This window comes from Leopardus geoffroyi, chromosome D1 (genome assembly GCF_018350155.1).
Source record: "Leopardus geoffroyi isolate Oge1 chromosome D1, O.geoffroyi_Oge1_pat1.0, whole genome shotgun sequence".
NCBI classification, from domain to species: Eukaryota; Metazoa; Chordata; class Mammalia; order Carnivora; family Felidae; genus Leopardus; species Leopardus geoffroyi.
In genome coordinates this window covers 25386362-25414070 of record NC_059329.1, presented here as the reverse complement: position 1 = coordinate 25414070, position 27709 = coordinate 25386362, and the positions used below count along the sequence as shown (strand labels likewise).

General features: G+C 44.4%; 1 protein-coding gene across 3 annotated transcripts in view; it reads left to right on the top strand.

Annotated features, from left to right (window-relative positions):
- Positions 1-27709, top strand: part of ETS1 (ETS proto-oncogene 1, transcription factor) — a 132725-nt gene that overhangs the window by 4763 nt on the left and 100253 nt on the right. For all 3 annotated transcript variants that reach the window (XM_045483445.1, XM_045483441.1, XM_045483442.1), the window contains exons 2-3: positions 9082-9167; positions 25713-25857. In XM_045483445.1, the coding sequence (XP_045339401.1) occupies positions 9099-9167; positions 25713-25857 (214 nt within the window). In that variant the 5' untranslated portion in view covers positions 9082-9098. The remainder of the gene's footprint in view (positions 1-9081; positions 9168-25712; positions 25858-27709) is intronic.

Sequence of the window (27709 nt, the reverse complement as noted above, 5' to 3'; positions counted from 1 at the left end):
TCTGCCCCTCCCCCGTTCATGCTCTCTCTCTGTCCCAAAAATAAATAAAATAAACGTTGAAAAAAAAAAAATTAAAAAAAAAAAAAAAAAAAGAAATGCAGATGGTCAGGCTGTACCTCGGACCTGCTGACTCCGGGCTTAGCATTGTAACGCAATTCCCAGGTGATTCCTATGCAAATCAGTTGGGGAAGCGTGCTCCCCCCACCCCTGGCAAAAAAAAAAAAAAAAAAAAAAAAAAAAAAAAAGCCAAACACAACAAAATTAAAAACAACGAACAAACAAAAATTCTTGCAATATTCTCCGTAGAAGCTTACAACTTCCGTAGGTGTATATCTAGTTGCTAATGGGTTACTCCACAGAAGACCGACATTTATGTCAAAAAGATGTTGGTTTCGCTCAAGACGTGACAGTATTTCCCCATTTGTGCCCTGGAAGCTTCCAATGAGTTTGTTCCTCAGTGCCAGAAAGATGCTTACTTCTTGGTTTTATGCATAACAATGGTACAAACAGACTACCATTCAACAGCAATGGTGGCTCTTTGCTGCAGTGAAATTCTTAACTAATGCTTATGGAAGGGAATCCTTTGCTGATTATTTAAATGCAAGTCCCTTAGAAAAAGAGACAGGGATTTAGGCCATCTGGGTTCCAGCTATGGTACCTGAATGAATAGCCGCCTTGGGCAGTAAGAATAATAATGTATAAAAACCACCATGACTTAATTAGTGAATGCTTACTAATGCCGGTCACTGTGACAAAAGAGCAAAACATAATAACCACTATTTGTTGACCGCTTTATCATGCGTAAAGCATTCTGCTGAGCACTTTTATTTTATAGAACCCTCCTCAATAATCCTGAAAAGGTTGGTATTATCATCTCCATTTTATAGTTGAGGAAACTAAGACTTTGTGAGGTTAAGAGACTTGCCCATGGCCATTGGCTCAGTAAGGAGCTACAGGTTAACTCACCCTCTGCAACTCCCGAGCTCTTTATCACTGGATAAACACGTCACCTCTCTGAAGTCAGTTTATTCCAATAAAAAAATGGCAGATTCGGTGAAGTTGTTTTCCAACTCCAAAACTGACTGAATTTGCAAAATCCCTTACATTCGTGTAAGAATGGCAGCAAGTCATTCAAGATTCTACTGAGAAATTGGAACCTTACAATTTGGGCAATAAAACAACCGAAACTCCACCATGAAAATCACAATCAGACATAGTCCAAGGAGCTGCTTGCTGGATTTGAGAGCTCTCAGGCAGCTGGTGTCCTTTAGTACAGTTGGAAAAGGACATTCTCAATATCTATCCTGTCCCCTTTTCATTGTTCTCTGAGTATCTACCTCTGTGTGTGATGTCTCTCAGTTTTGTTGAGCACTTCTTAAGAGCCAGAACCGTATCTGAAGTCTAGATTTATATCCACCATGCTCCACACGCTGTAAGTTGACAAGTAATTTAAACTTCTAGGCTCTTTGAGGATTCCTTTGGCAGCATCCGTTGGGTTAGAGTTGACATTTTAGTCTTTCGGGCTTTCTTCAGATTCATCTTGGCCAAGAATCTCATACGTATATCATGACCTCTGCTACATCTGTCATTGTGAAGCAAAGAGTACTTCCTGTCTTTTCTCCAGCTTACTCTTTTGTGTTTCTAGTCTCTTAGTAAAAAAACCATTTTAATTTATCGACTCAGTGATCATTTGCTGAATTTCATGGCGCATTCATGTAGCATTTGAAGAATAGCACTTGGAGACCAGGCTGTGGGCACTTTTACTGTAAACCAGTGTATTGAATGTTACCTTCAGCCCTCCAGGAAATGTTTCCACGTGAGCCCTGGTTGACCACCAAAAGGAGAGCGTTAGGTTTTGCAAAGTTTCAGAGACGAGGATTGACATTGTGGTCATCAAATTCCTCTCATTTAGGAGCGGGCGGGTTTTAGTGTACTCCCTTGATGTTTACAAGAAGGGACTCCATTCTGCCCACTGTTTATCATGCCATGCCAGCAGTGTGACTGGGAGGGACTCGTGTCCACACAGAGGAAACATTAAATAGTCTACGAGGCGCTCCTTATTTCCGAATTGCTATGGTGCAGCAGACCAAAGCAGTCTTTTACTCTCTCTCTTTTTCAGGACCTATGAAGGAATTAACTCGTTGAGGAAGGGCAAAACACTGTCCTCGTGTGATAGTCCGATACCATGAGTAACAGCACATAAATCAGACCACTGCCTTTATGGGTCAGGGCTGGCTACTTAATGTTTATTTATTTTTGAGACAGAGGGAGACAGAGCGTGAGTGGGGGAGGGGCAGAGAGCGAGGGAGGCACAGAATCGGAAACAGGCTCCAGGCTCTGAGCTGTCAGCACAGAGCCCGATGCGGGGCTCAAACCCATGAACTGTGAGATGATGACCTGAGCCGAAGTCGGATGCTTAACCGGCTGAGCCACCCAGGCGCCCCGGAGCTGGCTACCTAAAATAAGAAGGAATGTTTACTACTGGGATGTTGAGAAACCTAGTCAATAAAACGAAGTTCTTATGGATTTAGGAACAAGGAGGAGAAACCGTCTCCAATCCTTCAAACTGTTTTTTTTCCTCCTTATTGCAACCACAAAGTTTCCTTGGGAAACTATCTGAATATGCTTAGATTGACGTTCTTGCCGGAATTGAACATGGTAGCTTTTGTTACACTGCCAGATGAAAGGAGAGATCCACTAAAATGATTTGAAAAATGCCAATGAATTACTCATGAGAGTTGGAGAGAAAACGATACAGGAGAATAGATAAAAGTTGTCATTAGTTTAGGGAAAAATATGATCCTGCTCGTGGTTAACATTAAAGAAGTCTCAGCTTAGGGTTGCATATGGATGCATGTGACCACAAGTGATAACTCTTTTTTTTTTTTTTTTTTTTTGCCCTAGATCTCTCTTCCACTCTCTTGGATATACTCAGGCCCTGAGACCTACTGTTGCACATTCTAATTCTATTTCATGGAAAGGTTCTTCCATTCAGTCAATAAATGTATTGCATGTCTACTATGTGACATATAAAAAGATAGTCCCTAATCTTAAGCAACTCAGGATTCAGGAACAGAGACAAATATGCATACAGGAAGTACTCTGAACCAAATACCAAATACCAAAGTAGGCACGTTGTTATGGTGAGTCCTGTGGAGGAGGGTGGAGAATGCCCATCTAACTGCTTAGGAGGTTGGGGGAAAGCTTCCTGAAAGCAGTAATGCTCAGTCTGAGTCTTTAAAAACAGATTTTTCATGGCATTCCAAAAGAAGAAACTCAAACTCTATTCATTGGAGATTCATGGTGTTGCCTTGATAACATAGAGGACAATGTCTTTAGTTTGGCAAAGGTTCTGTCATTTTTCTTTGAATGCATAATCCTTTTAGAGGTCAAATTCTTTTTCTCCTGCATTCTAGACCAAAAGGGTGGTTTTTTTTAATACGAATTAATGAGAATCCTAAATTGTTGATACTAGGAGAAATCCTGATTGCAAATCTATGTACATTGTGCATAGCAACTTATCCACATTATCCACATGTCATGGCTTTATTCCACAGTTGAATTGTCCACCTGTAATCTTTACATCGAGGCTACACAGTAGCCATGATTCCTGACCCATGAAGGTAACAGGGAGACTAGGGGGTAATGTCAAATGGAAAACACAATGCCTTTGTTGGTGGCTGTAAAATTTTGGCTTCTCTGTTATGGAAGGCAGTTTGTACGCGTTCTTTGTCCCAACACTACCACTTATAGATATTTAATGAGAAGAGAAAACATTTTGGGAACTTTTATAATGACATGGAATTCGGGACAAATTAATTATACAGTAATAAGCGGCTCGTTAAGAAAAGAATAAGGCACCCATACAATAGAATACTTGACACCCATAATCTTTGGAATGTAGAGTTCTATTTCTTGACAAAGAAGAATATTCATAGCATTATGTCAGATGTCAGTGAAAGAAGCAGATAGCAAAATGGCATGCAGAGAATTATATCGCGACGGTAAAATTATGATCATACGTATACGTTAGACCTACATTTGTAAAGACACGTTAAAAAAAATACCCAGGGGAACATTGAATAGAGGGTTAGTACGATGACCTCTAGATGGTGGGATTTGGGGTGATTTTGGCATTCATCTTCGACATTTCTGTATTTTTAGTGTTTTTTTTTTTCAATAAGCACGTATCCTGTTGCCCAAAGCAATCATTTTCAAAAGAAAAAAATGTTTAAGTATAGTTTATTGGGTTAGTTCCCTTCGAGGCATAGTCTCTCCTTGAAAAGCACGTAACGCCAAAAGAAAAACACTAAGTGATGTCAGAGTGCTCCACTAGAAACGCAGCCAAGCAGGGGCAGAGTTGATGTGAACTGGGTTCAGCCTTCACGCAGACCTGGTCTCTTTGGGATTTCCTACTGCTGTGGCCTGGCCTGGTGCACCCCTCTCACTCCCCAGCCTCTCTGTCCTCTAGGCATCACCCACACCCTGCCCCAAAGGGATATGGGTGAAAGGCAGTGTCAGCCTGCAGGGCTGGCCCTGTCACTGGGCTTGCGGAGGGTGGAAAGCTCCAGAAGCAGTCAGTAGCATGCTTTACGAAGAACAGAGCTCTCCCCAGAGTCCCGCAGAAACCTGTTCAAAATCCATTATCAGACTGAGATACACCCACATAAACCAAATGGCTATCCTTTTTTTTTTTTTTTTTTTTTTTTTTTTTTTGTCCTCCGCAGAGACTGAGCATTTTTCTCTGGAAACTTCTGGGGATAGTGAGGAGAGAGAAGCCCAGGAGAAGGTGGCTGAAGACCCAGGGTCAGAGCTCAGCCTGACCAGTTTACAGGGTTGCCTGCGTCTTCCTCCTTATCTGTAAAACAGGGGCTTAAGTCGGTTAAAGGGCTAGTACGAGCTTTCTAATCTGTGTGTCTGTCTCCTACCAGCAGTGGCACGGGGGCCCGGGGGACAGACTGAAGGGTGGACAAAATCCTTGCGCTTCTGTGAGAAGGTGACGTTAGCGGCCCACGCTTAGGGATGGGGTCACGCAACAAACCTGATGATTTCAAGCGGGTCTTCATCCAGATCTGCAATCTATTCAGCTTCTCTGAGTTGAAAATCCAATGTACATCGGATCTGCACTATAGTTTCGGCCTTGTGAGAGCAATTCATTCTTTCATTCGCCAATTCAACGACAACAACAACAAAAACGAATTCTCTGATGCCCCCTAGTCCGTCTTCGATTCTGGAGACACAAAGGTGAAAAAGCATAGTGCCTACCTTCAAACGGCTCCGAGTTTAGGGCGAGAGGCGAATGGAAACAGATGTTTATAAAACGGTGTGTTACGCCCACTGATGGCAGGGAATACAGAGAAAGGGGGACACCCCTGGCTGCGGTGAAGGGTGGTGCAGGAAGGGTTCCTGGCAGCCAGAACTTCTTGAGATGAGCCTTAAAGCCGGAGGAGAAGCAGGTTGATAGCTGGGGAGCAGGAGGGCAGAAGGGCATTTCTATCAGATGTGATCATAGGAGAAACGGGGGGAAGCCAGAACTGGCACCAGGAGCTTATGGGAACAGCAGAGATTCCATCTTGGGGGAGCAGAGGTGCAGTGGTGTGTGGGGGCCATGAGGCCCGAGAGGTTGGGAGCGCCGCTCGTGGAAGCCAGGGCAGTGTCCTGAGGATAAAGTCACTTCAGACCCATTTATCCACTGCTCTGGAGTAGCTGGTCCCCTTCAAGAAAAATGAACACAGGGGCGCCTGGGTGGCTCAGTCGGTTAAGCGTCCGATTTCGGCTCAGGTCATGATCTTGCAGTTGGTGAGTTCGAGCCCTGCATCGGGCTCTGTGCTGATGGCCTGGCCCCTGCTTTGGATTCTGTGTGTCCCTCTCGCTCCCTGCCCCTCCCCCCCTCACACTCTGTCTCACTCTCTCTCAAAAATAAATAAACATAAAAAAATCAAAAAAGAAAGAAAGAAAAATGAACTCAGGTCTTCAAAAGTCTGTTCTCAACCGTTCACATTGTTTCTACATTCTGACAGGCCCGTGGCTGCTTCTAGGCTGGGTAGTAAATCTTAAGTCACACAGTTGTTTTGTATTTAGGTAATAAACATTTATAATGCCAAGACCAAAAAAAAAAAAAAAAAAAAAAAAAAGTTGGTCCAGCTGATGTTTAATGTTACGTGGGAGGGAATTCTCTTTGGCCAACAAGTCAAAAAAAAAAAAAAAAAAAAAAAAAAAAAAACAAAAAAAAAACGTATCACGCAGACACTCCTCTTTCTTTTTCTGAAAGGGTTTATGTCCTAAGCAGCTGTTCTGTGTCACAATCTACAAGTGGAAAAAGGGTGAGTTCTTTTTTTCTTTCTCCAAAAAATAATACAGCAGTAATCCATTTCTGTCCCGGAGTTATTTCCTGAGATGAGGGCCCTCGAGTGCCCTGGCAACTCCCTCTTTTCAGCTTCCTCCCTGGGTGAAGGGCTTTTCCCCAAGGGAAGTGTCATTCATATAACGTAGCTGCAGGAACACAATCCCGCACAGAATGCACCATATGTGGGGCCGTAGGTTTCCTCCCTCACTCCGTCAATTGGAAAGAGAACACATATTTCCACTGAACCTTTCCCCAGGCTATGTTGCTGCGAAGGGTGTTGTCCGGCTGGCCTTCAGGACAAGGCTGCCACTTCCAAAAATCCTTTTTCTTACACATAGGTAAAGAAAATGGGAATTCAGAAGAGTAAAGGTCTTTCTGCTGCTTGTGGGAGTATAGGGGTGACTCATAGGGCCGTGGGGTCACACATCACACTGTGCAATCTTCCACGATTTCCCACTCCCCACACCCAGAAGAACTGACTGCTTTTCTTTTTCTTCCATATTGTTGGTAAACTACTCATCACATGATAGTATAGCCATAGGTAAGTCTGTCTTCTCTACTGCCTGAAGATAGAGACTGTCTTTCTCAGCTTTATTCTGAGTCGGAGAGAATGTGAGGTCCATGATGAGATCGGAGGTCTTTGTTTGCCCGTGGGTCCCAAATGCCCAGAAGAATGTCTATCTAGCACATAGCGGGCAGATAGTAGCTATTTGCTGAATGAATAAACAAGTTCCTAGCAAAGGAAGTCTTCACTGTGCTTGTTGAATGAATGGTGGAGGTCCGTGATATCTCAGGGGATCCGCGAGACTTTTTTTTGGAGGACCCTGGAGGGCTGAATGGCTGGCACAAACGGTGACCCCATACCTAGACATTCCCCAAAGGTATAGGTTGCCCTGCAGGGCCGGAGGGATGGCCAGCTTTTCCCTAGGGAATCTGACCATGGTTAATCCATTCGAGGTATGACATACTCCATATTGTTAACTTGTAAATCTCACCTGGGAGTAGATCAAAAGTGGGGATGAATAGACTGATGATGTTTCATTGGGACCTTTGCACCTGATTTCAAGGTTAAAAGTAAGCGATGTTTCAGTACGAAGGGAACAATGAGCTCATTGAGATGATCTTCAGAACGTATGGTCAGGACCCGTCCATGTTGAGCTATGTTGTATGGACCTTATTTCATGGTCAGTGCCCAGCACGCTCTGATACATAGCAGCTGCTCATTATTCTGAGGAATGAGCACTGAATAGGTGACCACTGATAACAGATATTAACAATGTCCTTGGACTAGCACACTTGGATCTTTTTCTGTTCTTCAATGTCACCACTGGGCGTTCTTCTGGGGGCCATCTTGCTGCAGTGGAGATCAATCCCCCTAAAAACAAGGGAACAAAATTTTGATTAATGTAGCCTAACTACCCATAGTTGTTTAATTTTTTTAAATTAATATGATCTCGTCTGCATTTTTTTTTTTTTTTTTTTTGAGAAAACGCATCGTAAGAGAAGTAAAGTTTTAGTTAAAAGCAAATAAGCAAAGTCCTGGGGTAAGTTATGTTTTTAGAAGGTTTGTAGCTTATGAATCTCAACCATATGATATTAGTTGCTCTGTGATTTAGTCCTTCGTGGGTATAATTTTCTATTGCTGAGCCCGTTTACCTATTATCGTTTAAATACATTTCATATGAAGGAAGACCTGCTCACTGGCTGTCACCTGAATGCAGACGGTGAACCAACACCACAAACTGAACATAGGACAGGTAGTACTCTATTTTTCTTGAAATGTGCCAGTGGCTTTACATATTAGCAAGAGTAAAGGAAAAGACAAAGATGAACTGGAAAGCAGTGGAGTTGAAGCTAAAATGTCATTTGTTAAACAATGGGAATTTGGCCTTCGGATGATGTGCCTAGGAACTTCATCTCGTGTACATCTTTCAAGAAAGACTTTTTTAAAGTATATAATGTTGAGTTTATGAAAGTGTGTGAACTAATGCACTCTAGAAAGCATTGAGATCAACAGAAATATTTGATACATAAATGATTTTCCTGATGACCGACAGCCAGCTGGAAAATCCCTTCAGCCAGAACATTCCTCAAGCGTTCTTGACATCCAGATTTTCAATGTAGATAACAGCTCTGGACAAGAATTATTTAAAAGCATTTCTCCTCCCTCCGCCCCCCCCCCCCCAGATGAATAATGTTCAATCCCTTTTTCAGGGCTTCTCTCTGTTTGTCTGTGTCTTGAGGTCCTGGTTGATGTGTCTCTTAGATAGGGCTTTTCCGTCCTTCTTCCCCTCAGACCTTTCTTTCTTTACTCCTTTATCAATTAATTCACACCACACCTGTGTGCTGAGCTCCTGCTATGTGGCAGACCTAGTTGGGGTGGAGGGAAGGTGATATATGGATGGGGCTGTTACCAAAAATGACACTAAGACCTGGTGCTTGCCCAGAAACCCTACAAGAGGGTCTTTCTGTAGATGCTGTGACTGCTTCTTGTCTACAGCTCACAGAAGCTATCCCTGCTGCCTTGTGGTCAAGAGGGGTCCCGGTCTGGGGCCTGCTCATTCTCTGTGTGCCAGGGGTCCATGTACTTTATCTTTCTGAATTTTAGTTTCCTTCTCTGTAGCATAAAGAGGTGACCTCTATGGTTCCTTGGGAGACATCCCGTTGTAAGATTCGAACCCGCTGTGGTTCTAGCACACACGTTGGTGCTTCAGTGAAGACTTTCTCCCATGCAGGTGCTGAAAGCCTGAGGATGAGCTACTTTGTGGATTCCACAGCCAGTGGCCCTGCCCCTTATTCAGCAGTGCGTCCTGCGGTGGCGGTAAGTGGACCCCTCCCTGCTCTTCCTTTGCCCACCTGCCTCTCCTGTCTTCCCCTTCCTTCCTGCATCCTAACCCCTCCTGGACAGAGAAGCCGGGGACCCACCCCCAAAGTTGGAATCAGCCTTGAATCTTTTGGAGGAGCTAAAGTGTGAGATTATCTGTCTTTTTCTCAGCATATAAAATAAAAATCCAAGACTGATGGACTTGCTTACAAAGGTTTTATTTTAAAAAATATGTTTGTGTTTCAGAGAATGTAACTCAACCATGATTAATGGTGAAAGCCAGGTGATTTTTCATTACTCAGTTCATTTGGTGAAGATTTTTCACATATCGATAGAGCTAAATAACCCAAGCCATCTAATCACAGAATTTAAAACTAGGGAATGTGATAGTAACTTTATAGAAAAATGTCATGTATCTCAGAATAAGAGAGGTAAAAGGAACTTTAAAATAGGACTGGATAAAATTTCTTTCCCTTAGGAAAGAAGACCAACCCAAGCTATGTGGTCATCAGTAGAATGTTTAGATGAATTTCTTTTTTTTATTTAAAAAATTTTTTCAACGTTTATTTATTTTTGAGAGAAAGAGACAGAACATGAGGGGGAGAAGGACAGAGAGAGAAAGACACAGAATTGGAAGCAGGCTCCAGGCTCTGAGCTGTCAGCACAGAGTCCGATGTGGGGCTCGAACTCATGAAGCAAACCGTGAGATCCTGACCTGAGTTGAAGTCGGACACTCAACCGACTGAGCCACCCAGGCACCCCTAGATGAATTTCTTATAAATGTATTGTGAGAGCAATCCCGTAATGCTATCATCGATCCATCCCAATGTTCAATGAATCTTTAATATTAGCCGATGTATTATTAACTATTCCTTCCTAATTGTGTACGTTTTCATGCAAAGACAGCCAACAGAAATGTTGAGCTCTTTTCACTTCCTCTGGAAATGGACAGATAAGTTTACTGTTAATTCTTTGCACTACATTTATGGGTCTAAAGAGACACCAATAGACCAGAGCTCTTTTCTGACTCCAGTCCTAGACTGTCCTGTGTGTGGTTCTGCAGAATTTTTAACACTGGTATCCTGAAGTTAACCATGGCCTCTCGTTGTAATTGTCTATTGAAAGATGCGATGTACTTGAAAATGATTCTCTGTGGCACTGAAAAAAATAAGTGCTCAAAAGCTGTTCTGTGTTCAAGGAGTGATTGTCACATTTCTCTTTCCTGGCTATTCTGAAACACCTGTTTTGGTGTTTTGTTTTGTTTTCTGTTTTAAATGGCTTCGGTTTTCATAGAAACACCATTCACTTTTCTAAAAAATTAGAATCAGGAAAAAGTTTAGAGTATAGTGACCACCGGAAATATGTTTAGAAACACGCACTCACACAACAAGTCCAGACCAGTGGTCTCTCAGTTCTGCTTCGTAGGAGTTGCCAAGAGCCTTAACTTGCAGGTCGCATAAGGGGCTGGAAAAATCTCCGGGGGAGGGGTCCTCTTGTTTCTCACACAGAGGTTATCATCTGAGGTTGGCGCAAATTACACTCACTTATTCTTAAAGATGATATTGTAGAGATTTGTTAAAACAGATAAAGCATGCTGCGGTTGCAGGGCAAAATATATCATTGGCTTTGGAAGAAGAGATTTAAACACCAGCCTATGTTAACTCTCTTTAGCGGTCCTGTAACCAAACGAAACAAGATGAATAACTTCTCTTAAAAAGCAGTGCCATGCAAATTTTGTATTTGTTTTATTATGTTTTTGACACCCAAATGCATTTTTACGTTAAGGATTCAAACCACAGGTATAAGAGTAAATTATCCTTGACAGGGTATCTGGAAATTGTATGAAATTAGAAAACCAAAACCCAACTCTGGGTACATGTTTTCAACGAACGACCCCACCCCCAACTGCATACACTGGCTAGTTTTAATACATTTTAAGTGGTTTCCACTGGTTTCAAAACAAAGAACGCATTTACCCCCAGCCCCAACAGCCATATCTGAAAAGCATTATCAGCGTGTGGGATCCTTTTCGCTGTGAATTTCAGAATTGCTTGGGTAAAAGCAGAAGGTTGCATAAGAGAACTGCTAAGTTACTGCCCTAGCACTTTCACGCATAACTTCTCTCTGGGCCTTAGTTTCTCCATCACTGGGACTAGTTAGGCAACCTTTCAGAACCATATAGCAAGCAGAGAAGGCCTGAAACTCCTTTGCGTATACTCTCCCTAATACAAACGAATGAATAAACAAACAAACAAATAACATCGCTCAGTACAAACTCAGGTTCAATAAACCAGCTCCTACAGATGACCCCCAACCTTAGCCTGCGTTATAAGAAACAGTTGAAGAATCTGTAAATTGCCTGCAGACTATAGCCTTGGGGCACTGGCATTAGCGACACTAACAGATCTCACACCCTCGATCCCAATCTAAGATTTCGTGAAAGAGTGAGCACAGAGTCATTAACTTTCCCAGACAAGAACGTCAAAGCCGCAGGCGCCCAGGTCTAGTCGGTTCTGTTGGAGCCTCTCTATCTACAGGTCAACCAAAGGTACTTAATCCAATAATCCATATCCTCCTGCCTGGTGCCCTCGGCTCCAATTTGGTTAGGCTGGGCCACCAAGAAAAGAAACTCTGTCTCAGGTATGGGAAGCTGAGGGTGGAAGGAAAACTGTAGAGAAGTGAGTTTTTAATACGGCTGCTTTAGCCGCCCCCCGGGACTATTCGGTGATATTTTTATTTTTTAAATTTTTTAAAATGTTTTTATTTATTTTTGAGAGAGAGAGAGACAGACAGAGCATGAGCTGGGAAGGGGTTAGAGAGAGAGCAAGACACAGAATCCGAAGCAGGCTCCAGGCTCTGAGCTGTCAGCACAGAGCCCGACAAGGGGACTCGAACTCAAAACTGCGAGATCGTGACCTGAGCTGAAGTCAGACGCTTAACTGACTGAGCCACCCAGGTGCCCTGATTCGGTGATGTTTTTAACTGTCAGAACTTGGTGGTGGCATCCCCTGGCATTTAGGGTGTAGAGGACAGCGATGCAGCTAGCCAGCCCCACAATCAACAGTGCAGTCTCCCACGACCGAGAATTATTCAGCCCCAAATGTCAGCAGTGCTGAGGTTGAGAGGCCCTGCTTGCAGCCGCCCCAGGATCAAGTTTGAAGGGAGGATGGTGTTACGTGTACAGGTTGGTCTGAGCAGGTCTTTGCCACTTGTAAACGATTGCTCTAGAAAGGGAAATCTCAGAAAAGAAAAGCAAGTGAGGATATATTCGTGTTATGAGGGCTTCTGCTTAACACGCTGCTTTAACTGTTCGATCTAGAGTCGGCTTCGATCTAAATCAGAATCCGAATACTTTCCAGTCCCCGAAGCCTGCTAATTCTGATTCATTATTCATAAATGAGAGGTAGCATTAGCATTATTTGATCATGCCCTGTACCAGAAGAAGGCTTACAATAATCACAGCAACAGTTAGAAACTTCATGCCACGGTCAGGGAATAATCATTTTAGGGGGAACTCACAATATCTGCCTCAGGGTCCCTTTGTCCAAACCAGGATACATGCTTTCCTCCTTGTAAGGTCAGTCCTTCAGGAGACCATGGTAACGAATGAGGTGATGTCATACCCGTGGGATAGAGCGGCAGCGCTTTTGGGAGTTGTCTGGCCATTGTGTGGGAGGGGGTGACGTTTTTCAGGTACGAATATGGGTTGTGTGTCAGGGACCCTTTCATCCAAGGGGAGGAAGCACTCCTTCCTGTTATGCTACCTCAGCAAGCCTATGGTGAGCCCTGGAAGTCCCCAGCAGTGCTGGTCCCTTTATCCTCTCCTGCGTCATCCTCTCAGGCCACCAGGGCTGCAGAGCTGGGGGAGGGCAGGAATGGGAGGGATGAGTCGCTCCTGGTTTTGACCAAACATGTCACAGTCTTTGGCCACCTTGAAAGCGAGGAGGATGTGTGGAGGAGGTCCACGGGGATTAATGACCCCTGGGCCATGCAAACTTTAGGAAGCACCTTGAACTATTCAGAGGAAAGGAACAGTCCTGCCCACTCAGCTCCTGTCAGAGCTCAGGCCTTTGGGGGTAGAGCAATCTGCTGGGGCGAGAGTGGCTTCCCGGAGGGCCAGATCCCCCAGGAAAACCCAGTACCCAAGAGGTTGGTCTAAGATGCCAGAATTTCCTAGGCTAAGGCTCTGGGTTTGGGGAACGTCCCATGCAGCCCGAGGTGGGGTAATTGCATTAAAAACCTGGCATTCTTTTACTCTTTCTGGATCCAATGTTCTCTTACTAATATGGCAACTTTATTTCCTGAGTGAAAAGAAGAGTTTCAGAAACTGCCCAGCAAAAGACTTTTGACTCGTGGCTTTATTATTTTTTAATGTTTATTTATTTATTTTGAGGGAAAGAGTGCACCAGCAGGGGAGGGGCAAAGAGAGAGGATGCCAAGCAGGCTCCGCACTGTCAGCCTGGAGCCCAACTCAGGGCTCCACCTCATGAACCGTGAGATCATGACCTGACTCCAAATCAAGAGACAGACGCTCTGCCGACTGAGCCATCCAGGCGCCCCTGACTTGTGACTTTATGATATGAGTGGTATGAATGCAATCATACCTACTGGACACTTGGTTGCTATAACTGTGTAGAATAACATGGTATGAAGCCAGGGGTATGTCAGAGACAGGATCACTAAATGGACTGATGGACACTTGCCAGAGTCCGGGTCGAATACCAGCTTTCTAAGGGACAGAGGAAGGCTGCCAGCCACTGGCTGGTTTTAGGCATTGGCCTCTGTCCTTCCTGGGCTTTTCCAGAGGAACTTTCGGCGCTGGCCAGCCTTCTTGAGTCTCCATGGCGGTGCCCGCAAGAGGGAGTGGCATGGCCGTGGGGCTTAGCTAAGCACATTGCAGAGATGAGCTTCACGCCGTGTCCTCGGACACAGCTGCCTGGCACAGAGACCTCTGAGGCTGAATCTTTGCCAATCACTTCGTGGCATGAGTGACTCCCTTTTGTATACGTTCTTTCTTCCTTTCATCATTGATTGATTGATGGATTTTTTTTTTTGTCATGTAACTTTATTTCTACCTTCTGACACTTGGTGAGGCAGAAGGGCGACCCTACCCCCCCCCCCCCCTTGTTCCCACTCTTTTACAGGAACCTCAGACAGAGCCTTCAGTCCTGGGCCAGGCAGCTCTGGAATGCAGCCCAGCCAATTATAATGGAAAGCACTTCAAGGAGTCAGAGAGATCTGGGTTCAGTTCTGGTCTGTTACTCCTTGGTCAGGTGACCTTGGACCAGTTACTTAACCTCTCTGTGCTTCAGCGTCCTCTTCTCTTTAAAAGGCAGAGCATAACTTGCCATGTGAGGCCATCATGATCGTTACACGAGAAAATGCGTGTCGAGAGCCTCCCACAAAGATGACCTCAGCTAAGCCTCTCTCCCTTATGCCTTTCTCTGGACTTTTCGATTGTGTTGGATGGAAGCATGGAGGGAGGAGTGGAGATGATTCCACTTATTGTCCGTGCAAGGGTGTTGTCACAACAAGACGGGGCTTCTGGGGTAAAGATGGAGACATTCTTATTGAGTAAACTCCTTGCTTCATCACTCCCCTGCCCTAGAAACAGCTCCCTTGCCACCAGATCAAAGTTCTCTTGTAATGGGCTGGTGGTTTACAACCCCATTGTGTAAACAGACCTGGTTCTCTTATCTTGAGTAATTGCAGTTTAATTGGGCCTCCTTGGGAAGCAATTCCCTTCTTAGCCAGGGCTGTTCGCACACTCTTCACCTCCACCCTACAGGCCTCAAGATCCCAGCCTTTGAGTGGTCATCAGGGAGTCTGTGCTGTCCCTGCCCTTCTTGGGAAGGGCGCACGCTTGTCACTGACTGTGGAGCCCAGCACCGATGCCCATTCCTTCTCTCTGCAAATCCCGGAGGACAATGGATGAAGCATTTTGGGATTAGAGAAAACGTGCGAAAGAAATTTGGAATATAAATGGATACTTAGGGCCGGTCAGAAAAATGGAAGGAAAGACCGATAATGTCTCTATTTTCCAGCAGCTGAAAAAGTGGGGCTTTTCTAAGGTCCCGGGTTCAGTGGGCACAATCTTGAGGAGTTCAGAGCCGGGACACGGCCGAGAGGCCATCTCCCGATATCAGGAAATTAAGATCCTGAGAGATTAAAGGAGGTGCCTGAGTTTACAGAGCTGGCGAGAGACAGGCGTGTGACCCAGATCCCCTGACTCGGGGCTAAGGACACTCCTTACTGCAGAATTCATCTTAATCACTGTTTAGATGTGTGGTAGTGTAAAAGAACTTCTAATAGACTCTCATTCCTGCATCTCTATGCCTAATGAATGAGGAAGTGGGTCTTCCCCGAGTTAGGGGAAAAAAAAAAAAACAAACCAAAACCCCAGCTTGTAGCGGACCACTGGGCACATCGGAATTACTGCCCCGTCTTTCGGCCAAGGCGAGAGTTTTCTATCCACCACCCAGCGTCTCCTAACGAGGCTCTGAGTCACCACGCCTGCTCTCCCTGCACCGTGGGATGCCTGGGGCTGTCACCTCTGGAGCCACTGGGAGTCTGCAGGCTTCACATCGAGGGAGTAGAAGCCGACCAGTAACCCGTGTCTCACCGCTGGTCTCTCGACAGGAAAGTGTCCAGTCTAGGAGCTCGGACTAGTGGCAAGGTTCAGAGGCCCTGGACCCTCAGCTGTGTGACTAAGTGTTCGCTGTGGGTGGAGGGGGCGCTGGTCTCAGGCGGCCACGAGCAGGGCCGGTCACATCTCGGGGCAGCCTCAGCCACAGTCCCCGGAGGAGTTCTACTGGACCATCTCACGTTTCTCCCTCAGAAACCTGCCGTGGGTCAGGCCTGCCCTTTCACCCAGCCCCAAGCCCAGCGCTCTTATTGTTTTAAAAAGAATTTCCTGGCCTTGAGTCTAAAATTAAACTGCCCTTTGAGAGTTTCCTATTTTGTCTGTTCCCGCCTCTCCTGTGGCGGCACCACCCTCCCCTCCCTCCTCCTCGAGAGTAGGCTGAGGAAAGCTAAATGGACGCGAAGGAATATTTCTGTCTGCGTCCTTCCCTCTGCCTCTCAAGGGAGCAGGACACATGTGCCCTCCCGAAGCAGGTCTGCCCCAGCGTCCTGAAGGCCAGACGCCGTCCGCCCAGAACACCCCCCTTGGCTTCTTGTGGAAAGAGCTTCTCCATGACCCGCTGGACAGTGAGTGAAAGAAGACACTGGCTTGTCTGGCATCTTCTGAGGAGGAGGAGGAGGCCCAGACCTGATTAAAAGCTGCAGGGTTCAGCAGCCCCCCCCCCCCCCTTTGGAAAGGCACCTGCACGCAGTGATGCAATGGGCTGAGAGGGTCTAAGCTGAGGATTCGTCTCTTGGTCACACAGCCTTTCCTGAGTATCTACTGTGCCAGAGCCCCTAGAGCTATTCCGGAGGTAGGCACTTCCTCCGCCTCCCTGTTCTCTACTGAAAAATGGGGGACGTGGGGTCAAAGCAGTGTTTGAGCATGGCTTTAGGAAAGAACGAGGACAACGCTATGAAGGCTTTCGGAAATTTAGGGGGGACATCGTATGCCATGAATCCAAACTATGACTACGAGCAACGTTTGGCTCTACAGGCTTCTCTACTCATGGGGGCGGTTGGTCACAGGTCAGGAGAAAGGATGTGGACAGGGTGGCAGAAGGCGAGAACGGAGTTGGAAAGGAGGCTGGAGATCAGTGGGGCTAGCCTCCTTAGGAAACAAAAGCTAAAGAGGTTAAGTGACAGGCTGGAGGTTACACAGCTCCTTAGGAGCAGAGCGGGACTTGAATCCAGGCTTCCTGGTTCCCAGTCTTCAGTCTGCCTACTAGAGCGCATGAACATCTGTGACACACCTAGAAAAACACAGTTATCTCCGCAGAAGCAGACATCCAGGGCTCACTTAGCTTCGCTTCTGGGCGTAAAATGTCTTTTGTTGTTGTTTTAATTTATTTTTGTAAACAGCAGCATCTAGAAATAGTTCTTGGGTCTCATATGCTCGTGGCCTCATACTAAGGCTAACGCCTAGGATTCAGAAGTCGATCCAAGAAAAGACAGGTTTGCTTCCACAGAGATTGTGTGCTGAGCCCACATACAGAAGAGAAAGGAGGGAATTAGTAGGCAAACACTAGGACATTCAAGGTTGCTTGGCTAACGACAGAAATGGACTTGAAGAATGGATCACACATACTCTTCTTTTTTTTTTTAATTTTTTTTAATGTTTATTATTTTTGAGAGAGAGAGAGAGAGAGAGAACAAGCAGGGAAGGGGCAGAGAAGGAGGGAGATACAGAATCGGAAGCAGGCTCCAGGCTCTGAGCTGTCAGCACAGAGCCCAACGCGGGGCTCGAACTCACAGACCGCGAGATCATGACCTGAGCCGAAGTCGGCCGCCCAACCGACTGAGCCACCCAGGCGCCCCTCACATACCCTTCTAAACAAAAGAACTCCATATGTTTGTGATTTCGTGTTGTAAAAGTATTCCCCTATTCCCTCTTTTCCAATTTTGGGGGGCAGGGAGAAGGCAGACAACAGGCAAAAGCTGTGAGGTCTGGCAGGGTTGGGTGGGGAAGGGCAAGGAGGCGGTTGTGAAGAAAAAGCAGCAGGGAGACGTGGGCGGGGGAAGATAGAGGCCTCAGACCTGAAACTTTGAGAGGTAGAGCTAAGGAGAGGTCATAAAGTACATGAGATCTTGACCGGAGGGCTAATGGAGGTGGTCAGCTGCTGTGCTGGCCATTAGAGCTGGTTTACCACCGTCAGAGTAGAGCAGGGAGAGCGTGTGTCCATCGTCCTGGTAGTTTCTGCATTTCCTGGTTTTTGTTTTATCTGTTTGCAGTATCATAAAGGTAAAGCATGTAGGCTTGGCTATGTCCTCTGACAGCCCCCGAGAGGCCAGGGAGGAGTGCTGTTCCCCAGGCAGCTCGTCACCATGTGTGTGGTAGAGCAGGGCAAAATGTGTGCTTTCCCTGAGATGCCTGGGGGAGGGGCCCCAATCCTTCCAAGGCTGTGTGGCTGCCATCTTTCTCTTGGTGGCCACTGGCCAACCGCCCTTGGTCCTGAAGCTCTGCCCTTGGCTTCCATCACTCTGTACACTTTCTTGATTTTCTTCCTCTGTCTTCAACAGGCCCTTCTTTGCTGTTTTTTCCCCTTTCATGTCTCGTAAAACTATAGGCAATTTTACAGACCCATTTTTGATCTCTTTTCTGTTTTGTCTGAACGGCCATTTTTCTTGACTCTGCCCTCTCACTGGACGTTCCACGCCTCCAGAGCTAACTGTGCCTTTTCTTGTCCTCTCCTATCCTGCGTTCACCTTTGGGACCCCCCGCCCCACCAAGCCGTTCTGTCATCACTCCATCTAAACACAGCTAAAGGTGAAATTCTCTTCCTCTCTCCTTACTTATGTACTTAAACTCACCTTTTGCATTATTATATTATGAAAGCAAGCATTCTGAGCCTTATCTGGGATTTTCCCTTTTTCTTCATCTCCTATCAGTTAGAAAATCATGTTGATTCTCCCTTTGAAACATACTTAATGTTTCTTGTTTCCTCTTCGCCTCTGCCCTTGCAACCCTGATCTAACTCTGCCCTTGTACCTGGACCCCCGCTCAGCACAAGAAATAGCGGGACACCAGTGATGCACTCAGGTGGGGGACAAAACGTAAGGGGTGCCCCAGTGCTCAGTCATCAAGCTAAATGAGATCCTAATGCAATATTTTCTTTTGTTTACAATTTTTTTGAGGCTGATTTATTTTGAGAAACAGAGAGAGTGAGCAATGGAGGGGCAGAGAGAGAGGGAGAGAGAGAATCCCATGCAGGCTCTGCACTATCAGCACAGAGCCCGATGCGGGGCCCGAACTCACAAACAGTGAGATCATGGCCTGAGCGGAAACCGAGAGCCGGATGCTTAACCCACTGAGCCCCCCACGTGCTCCTTAATGCAATATTTTCAAAAATCAAAATTAATGCAAAAATTAGTATAAAAAATAAAAACTTTAAACAGAGTTAGGATTAGTAGTGCTGCTTTTTTCCTTTTGGCCTGAGTCTCCAGTAGGGTTCCGTGAGGTACTCTCGTGCCTGTGTCAGCTTCTTCACCTTCTCCTGCCCAACCCATCCTACCTGGCACAGTCAAATGAGTCTTCTAGAACATATTGATGCACATGTCACTACCTCTAATGCAACCTCCGAAGCCTTTCTCCCGGAGCCAGATTCCTGTCTGGTATTTATGGCCCTCAACAATGTGATCTTACCCTGTCCCACCAGCTTTACTTTTTACTAATTAATCTCCATGGCAAGCGTCCACGTTGTTCAAGAGCACACTCTTCCCACATGCTTATCACCACCGAACAACACGGTCTTTATCTCTCTAGATCACCTCTCTGAATCTTTCTTATTTCTTCCTTAAACAGATTATATGTTCCTCTTCACCTTAAGGTAGTGTGATCGTCTTTTTTTTTTGCTCTCTAGGCCCTCCACCAAGTGTTCTAGGCTAAATCTTACTCAACCTTTCAGTTACCTTAATTTGCTTCCTCCAGGAAGTATTACCTACTGCCACTCCCCTCCCCCTGCACATTGGTACTTAACCCTGTCATATCTCCTTGCTGTAATTTCCTGTTTACTTGTCTGTATGCTCATGAGGGTGAAGTTCATTTCTTGTTCATACTGTGCTCTTAGCATCTAACATAAAACTTGGCATAGACCAGGTGCATGGTATAAATTTGTTCCATAAATGCATGTTGTCATAATTTGTCAAGTACCTAGCCCAGGACAACAGTTACCCTTCTTCAGAATCTGTACAAGAGCCAATAAGCTTCATGTTGGGCAGGTAGAAGCAAAGACAGTCTGAAACCAAATAGAACTGGGTGTGAATTCTATATTTATTATTTTATTAGCTGTGCGGCCTTTGGACATTTACTTATTCTCTAAATGCCTCAGTTTGTTCTTCTGTAAAATGGGGATACAAATACTCATCTTGCGCGATTGTGGTGAGGATTCAACGTGACCATTTCTGCACTATGTTTAGCACACCGACTGGCATAGGGCAGGTGTGTGATGTGTGTTAGTTCCTTTCGATAATTGCCTGTGGGATGAATAAGCAAGGACCCGTCAGATGGTTTTCTTCAAACTGTGACGGGGCTGCAAATGGCGCTTGCATCTCATGAGTTCAACCTCCAGTTGCAGCCAGGAAAGGAAGGTGTCAGCGAAGAGACTCAAACTCATTTTGGGTGGCGCTTTTTTAAGGCAACGAGGTGGGGGCTGGGCAGCCCAGATTCCTGACCTGTTAATAACCTGCTTCTTTCTCCTCAACTAAGACAGTTTCATAATGAATTGGAACTAGCTATGTGGTTCTTTTGAGTAAAAACGTCATTTTCATACTCTGTGAAATAGGTATGAAGTCAGTTTGTGAAATGTCTAATAAACAAGCAGGTGTCTAGATAACGAGAATCATGGTGCTTCCAGGAGCATCTGTTAGTAAAGATGTTTGTGGTTCACGGTAGGCTTGGTGCGTTATGTCCTCCTAATTCTTAAAAATAGGGTCCTCTGGTTCCACTGAGGGCAGCTCAAGAGGAAATAACGTCTTAAAAATAGATTTCCATTTATAAAATAATGGATGAACTATCCCTGACAACAAAGAGCCTGGTTTCGCGCAGGAGGGATTCCTAAAAAACAAAAAACAAAAAACAAAAGCCAACCGCATAAATTCAGTCTGATGCTGCGCATGGTTGTTAATCAGAGGCTGGGAGTTGACTCACCACACCGCTACATTGTTGTCATTGCCCGGGTCTGGAACCTCATTGCTTTATCCCTAACCCACGAAGTACTCCTTCTGCCTTCCATCTCTCTCCTGCACTTTGCGTCTAGATCATTTTCCTTCAGCACTTCTTGGCACTGTATATCTTGCCATCAGTGGCCTTTCCTTAGCAGAGAAAGTCTAAACTTTTAAACCTGAAAAATGTGTCTCTGTCCTATTTGCTATTGCATCAAAAAGAATGAAATATTTAGGAATAGATTTAACCAAGGAGGTGAAACACCTGTACTCTGAAAACTGTAAGGCATTGATGGAAGTCTTTGAAGATGACAAAAACAAATGAAAAGACATACAATGCTCATGGATTGGAAGAATTAATATTGTTAAAATGTCCATATTACCCAAAGCAATCTACAGATTCAATGTAATCCCTATAAAAATACCAATAGCATTTTTCATATAACTATAACAAATTCTCCTAAAATTTGTGTGAAACAACAAAAGACCTTGAATAGGCAAAGCGATACTGAGAAAGAACAAAGCTGGAGGTATCATAATCCCAGATTTCGAGATACACTACAAAACTATTGTAATCAAAACCGTATGGTACTGGCACAGTACTGAAAAATAGACATATAGATGAATGGAACGAGATAGAGAAACCAGAAATAAACCCACACTTACATGGTCGATTAATCTACAACAAAAGAGGGAATAATATCCAATGGGGGAAAGACAGGCTCTTCCACAGATGGTGCTGGGAAAACTGGACAGTGACATGCAAAACAATGAAACTGGACATTCTTACACCACACACAAAAATAAACTCAAAATGTATTAAAAACCCAAATGTGAGACACAAAACCATTAAATTCCTAGAAGAAAACATAAGCAATAATTTCTTTGACATAGCCTTTAGCAACATTTTCTAGATGTGTTTCCTCAGGCAAGGGAAACAAAAGCAATGATAAATTTTGGGGTCTACACTAAAATGAAAAGCTTTTGCACAGTGAAGGAAACCATCAACAAAACAAAAAGACAACCCACCCAACGGGAAAAGATATTTGCAAATGGTACATCCGATAAGGGCTTTATATCCTAAATAATAAAGAACTTATACAACTCAACACCAAAAGAACAAAGTGCAAATAATCCAGATTCTTCTGGGAAGAAGACATGAACAGACACTTGTTTAGAGAAGACATACAAATGGCCAACAGACACATAAAAGGATGCTCAATATCACTAATCTTCAGGGAAATGCAAATCAAAACCACAATGAGATATCACCTCACACCTAAAACACAAGCGACCACAAGCATGGGCAGGGATGTGGAGAAAAAGGAATTCTCATGCACTTTGGCAGAATGCAAACTGTGTTACATAATCACTGGGTAAGACAGTATGGAGTTTCGTCCAAAAAAATTAAAAATAGAATTACCATATGATTCAATGATTCCGCTACTGGGTATTTATTTACTTAAAGAAAATAAAAACCATAATTTGAAAAGATACATGCACCCCTATGTTTATAGAAGCATTATTTACAATAGTCAAGATATGGAAGCAACACCGAGTGTTCATGGACAGATGAATGGACAAAGAAGATATGAGACACACACACACACACACACACACACACACAGGAATATTGCTTAGCCATAAAAAAAAGAATGATATCTTGTCTTTTGTGACAACGCAGATAGACCTAGAGGGTATTATGCTGAGTGAAATAAGTCAGACAGAGAAAGACAAATACCATATGATTTCACTGACATGTGGAATCTAAAAAGAAAAAAAAAACCAAATAAACAAACAGAAACAGTCTCGTAAATACAGAAAACAAGCTGATGGTTGCAAGAGGGGAGGAGGTTTGTGGGATGGACCAATGAGGTGAAGGGGATTAAGAATACAAACTACCAGTTATAAAATAAATATGTCCCATGGAGATAAAAAGTACAGCATAGGGAATATATTCAGTAACGCTGTAATACCATTGTACGGTGACAGATGGAGGCTATATTTACCATGGTGAGCACAGTGTAATGTACAGAATTGTCTTGTCACTATGGTCTACACCTGAAACTAATATAACATTGTATGTCAACTCTACTTGAGTAATAAATGTAAAAAAAGAAATAAGTGATATCAAATGCAGAAACAAAATATTCTCCTTAGGTTTCTACTTACCTTCGCAGGGCTTATAACAGACTACCCACTACCTATCTATACAGATTCTCTCTGTACTATCGACTGCTGTCTTAGAAGAGTCTTGCAAGAACGGTTTAGGCAAACCATACACACACCGTCCCAAAAGAAAACAGGGCTAGACAACTTAGATTTCTGCTTTATATAATTTAGAATCAAAATTTCCTCACTCAAGACCCTATTCCTACAGCTCTGGTACTTGACGTTGAATTTTGAGAAAAACTCTGGGGAAATATCAAAAGATGGGGACAGATACTAACAACACACAGGGAGTCCAGGGAATATGTTTCAAATGGATTCAGCTGCAAAGGATTATTGAAGACTTACCTATTCTTGGGGATTCAAAGGCAGTTGCCTCAAGAGCTTACAATATGAAAATACAATGTCCCCAAAGTGGTTTGAACCGGAATTCAGGAAACGTTTTCTGACTGAAGCTTAGGGGAGTGTTCTTGCCAATGATTTCCCTAAATTTCTTGGTCCCAAACCCAAATAGGTAGCAGAACACCATTGCTCCATTTATATTCTAGTGGTTCTCATCAGGGTCTGGGAGCAGAAGCCAAGGACGTTAGCCTTTGCTACTCAACAACTCAAGGTGACTCTGTTCAGTTCCAAGGGTATCACTACATTCTCAGCACCGTTGGCCCAGTTAGAAGTGGAACAGCCCCAAAGTAAACTTCATCCAGCTCTACTTTGAATGATTTTTTGAATATTATGGAGAATGTTGTCCCAATTAACGCACGCAAAATGTCCTTTGGGCCTCAATGGTCATTTTTGTCTGTGCCACTATACTCTCTTCGTTGTCTTTACTGAGCTTAAGTGAATGGACAGTTGAAAAATGGGAAGAGAGTGTAGATAGTGAATGCTGAATCTAAAAGAATAGCGCTGAGTTTTTGTCTGCAGCTCAAGGGGAACGAGGGCATAGGAGATTCTCGAATGAGAGAATCTTACTGGAGGTTAGCAAACTACCCTTCAGGGATAAGAATACCACCTGTGAGGCTACTTTTGTTAATTAGCCCCTTAACATCGATCGATTTAACCACATCAAATTCTAGCAGAGTTTGATTCTCTTAACTGAGATTTTTTTTTATGGAGGTAGAAGGACCATGAGAGAAGAGAGAAAGAATGAAAAAGAAAAAGGAAAATAAAGGTTGGGCCAGTGGAGATTAGACTCCTCAGGAAATCTTTCTATGAATCTGCTGCTTCTCCTTTTGTGTCTTATTTTTTAATCCTCTTGCTCCATCCCAGGAATGTTAAGGGCCTGTTACATTAAAGTAATATCTACCTTATATTAGGATTCACATAGGCTACGGCATGGATTATATATATTTAATTTTTTAAATTTATTTTTTTTGAGAGAGAAAGAGAGCAGGGGAGGAGCAGAGAGAGAATCCCAGGCAGGCTCCACGCCATCAGCATGGATGTGGGGCTGGAACCCACAAACCATGAGATCACGACCTGAGCCAAAACCAAGAGTTGAACACTTAACCAACTGAGGCACCCAGATGCGCCAACATGCATTTTATATTTTGTTTTGTTTTATATATAATTTTCTTACACATATTTTATTTAATCCTTCCTACATATGAGGTAGATGTTATTCCCATCTTATAATGGAGTAGTAAACTGAGATTTAGATATGGGAACAGGCCTCGGCCCTTCACTAGTAAGCGCTAGGGCCAAGATTTGAATCCAGGTAGACGCAGCTTCAAAGAATAGGGTTTAAACACCTCCAAGCGTGCTGCCTACACAGCCCATTTGCCTTCTTTAAGGAGTACTGGGTAGAGGCTATATTTTATGGATTTCCTAAAGCTGATGAAAGGACGGCACAAGTCCCCATACGTTGGGAGAAGCTGGAAATTTCAGTCTGGCAATCACTATCATCAAAACTTCTGCACAATTGATTGACTGAAAAATGAGCGATTATTATTACGTAGGCCCACTTTTTGGTTTTCCCTTGGCATTTGTCCCCTACTGGTTTCATGATAATGGAATGTCTTGTAAGAACATCCATTCGAGGTGTTTTTACAGAGTAAGATCACATAAAAATTCAAAAGCCAGGATTGTGCAAAGATGGCCAAGATTCTGCCTTGCTGTGAATCTTGGGTCTTTATTTGAAAATCAGGAGGGGCATCTGTGTGGCTCAGTGGCTTGAGTGTCTGACTCTTGGTTTCGGCTCAGGGTCATGATCTCCTGGTTCTTGAGCTTGGGCCCCGCGTTGGGCTCTGTGCTGGCAGCACGGAGCCTGCTTGAGATTCTCTCTCCCTCTCTCTCTGCCCCTCCCTCTCCCTCTCTCAAAATAAATAAATAAACTTAAAAAAAAATAGGAAAGGTCATTGTCCAATGCTTAAAGAAATGGATGAAAGGCAGTGCATGCACAGTCTGAGTAAGAGACCCTTCTTCCCTGTGTCTGTTTTGGGGGGAGGGGTGATCAACAGTTGATTCTATTTTGTTGTCATCTATGGATGATTCCTACTCACATGCGGCTGTTTGATAGGAGGTTATTGTCCCATTCAGGTTAGAGTATAGAGATTTTCCTGTTAATATATTTCCGTATTTTTTTCCTGGTCACAGAGGCAGGGACCCATCAACTCCTACGAAGATCCTCGAATGGCCTGTGGCTTCCAGTCCAGTTATCACCCGCAAAGAGCTTACTACCCCTTCTGGGATGAGATGGCCACTCAGGAAGTTCCCACTGGTCTGGAACACTGTGGCTCAGGTAGGAGCATGAACAGAGGCTCGGGGTGCGGATAGAGACGAAGGACAGTGAAGTATGATGAGGGCTGCATTCTCTGTAGCAACAACAGCTGCCGCGGCTTATGTGGGGACAAGATGCTATTGTTCTCCGGTGGAAAGTCCCCGGACTTCTCCATAATTCCGAGTTGCTTTCTTCTCCAACAACAGGAAGATGAAACTCTAGGAATGAGCCCAAGAGGGGTTGCTTCAGGTCTCCATTCTGTAAATAGTTCTGTCCACTGTGCATTTCCTGAGAGTTACCCGTTGCAGCCTCATTGTTGACAAAGGGCCTAGAAGGTCTGTGGTCCTGAAGGAAGAGCTGGATAAATAGTTGGCCTTCTTACAAAACATCATTTCTTTCATTCATCTTCTTTCCCGCACTGTCCTCGACCTCTTCGCCTGTGCCCACCTGCGTCTGGCTTCTTTTTGGTCCGCCCCCTCTCTCCCTCCTCTCAGCTCTCCTTTGCAGACCTCCTTCCTCTCCTCCCAGCATTCTCTTCTCTCCCAGGCTTGCTGCTCACGGTGCTGCCCCCTGGTGATCAGGAATCAAACTCCTCCAGAGAGTTCTCCCCTGGGCCTTGTCTCCCAAAGACCCGACCGACAGGCTTTGAGCGTCCTTACCCCCATTCTGTTTTGCCGAAGTCACCGTGTATCTCACAAATTCCGTTAGTCTGTGCTTACCTGCTAGCGTTTTTGTTAGTTTCTTTTTACTGCAAAATGTAAACCTTGATTTGGGGATTCTGAAGTGGTGGGTTCTGCTATTAAGTTCAATGGATCATGAGACCAGATTATGTATCCAAATACCAAAAAGCCAGTTCAAATCTGTATTTTCTTCCAGGATGAATTCTTAGCTTAAGAAATCTCATTACTCTCACAAATGGAAAATATATAATTCCGGGGGCGCCTGGGTGGCTCGGTGGGTGAAGTGTCCAACTCTTGGTTTCAGCTCAGGTCATAATCTCATGGTTTGTGGGTTCAAGCCCCATGTTGGGCTCAGGGCTGACAGAGCAGAGCCTGCCTGGGATTCTCTCTTTCTTTCTCTCAGCCCCTCCCTTGCTCACACACTCTCTCTCAAAAGAAACAGATAAACTTAAAAAAATAATAAAATACGTAATTCTGAGGCTAACATAGGGAGAAAGCCACTGGGGCACTAACTTAAATGCAACTTTTTGTTCAATGTTTCTTTACTCCACATAACGATATGGTATACTACTTTTTATAATAGTGGAGAGAGAACACAAGTGTTAGTTTTGCTGCCCATTCTTCGTCTTTGACCAGAAATACCAAGACACAAAGCAAGATGCTGTAGCATCTTGGTGGGAGTTGGAAGGAAGGCATGTGAGTTGCTTTCCAGTTGCCTGGCTCTTCTCTAGGGCAGAATGAAATCAATCCTTGTGTTCCCTAGCCTCTCAAGTCAGTAGCCATTGATATTTGTCATATTCTTCAGGGCACTGCCCTTGGATTTCAGACATCAGACATTATGCTGTCACTTTCTGCTTGGTTCTCCCAAGCATAAATACAAGTGTCTCAGTAACTACCCATTTAAACAGGAGACAGGGAGGATTTTGCACCTGTTCACAGGTTAGACTTAAGGACTTAAAATTCTAAGAGATGAACAAAGCCATCCTTTATGATTCTAAACAAATAGATCTTTTTAAATAAAAAAATTTTTTTTGAGAGAGAGAAACAGGGGGAGAGGAGAGAGAGAATCTTAAGCAGGTGCAGGGCCTGATGCGGGGCTCAATCATGACCTGAGCTGACATCAAGAGTTGGACGCTCAACTGCCTGAGACACCCAGATGCCCCTAAACAAATAGGTCTCATTTGTATAAGCAG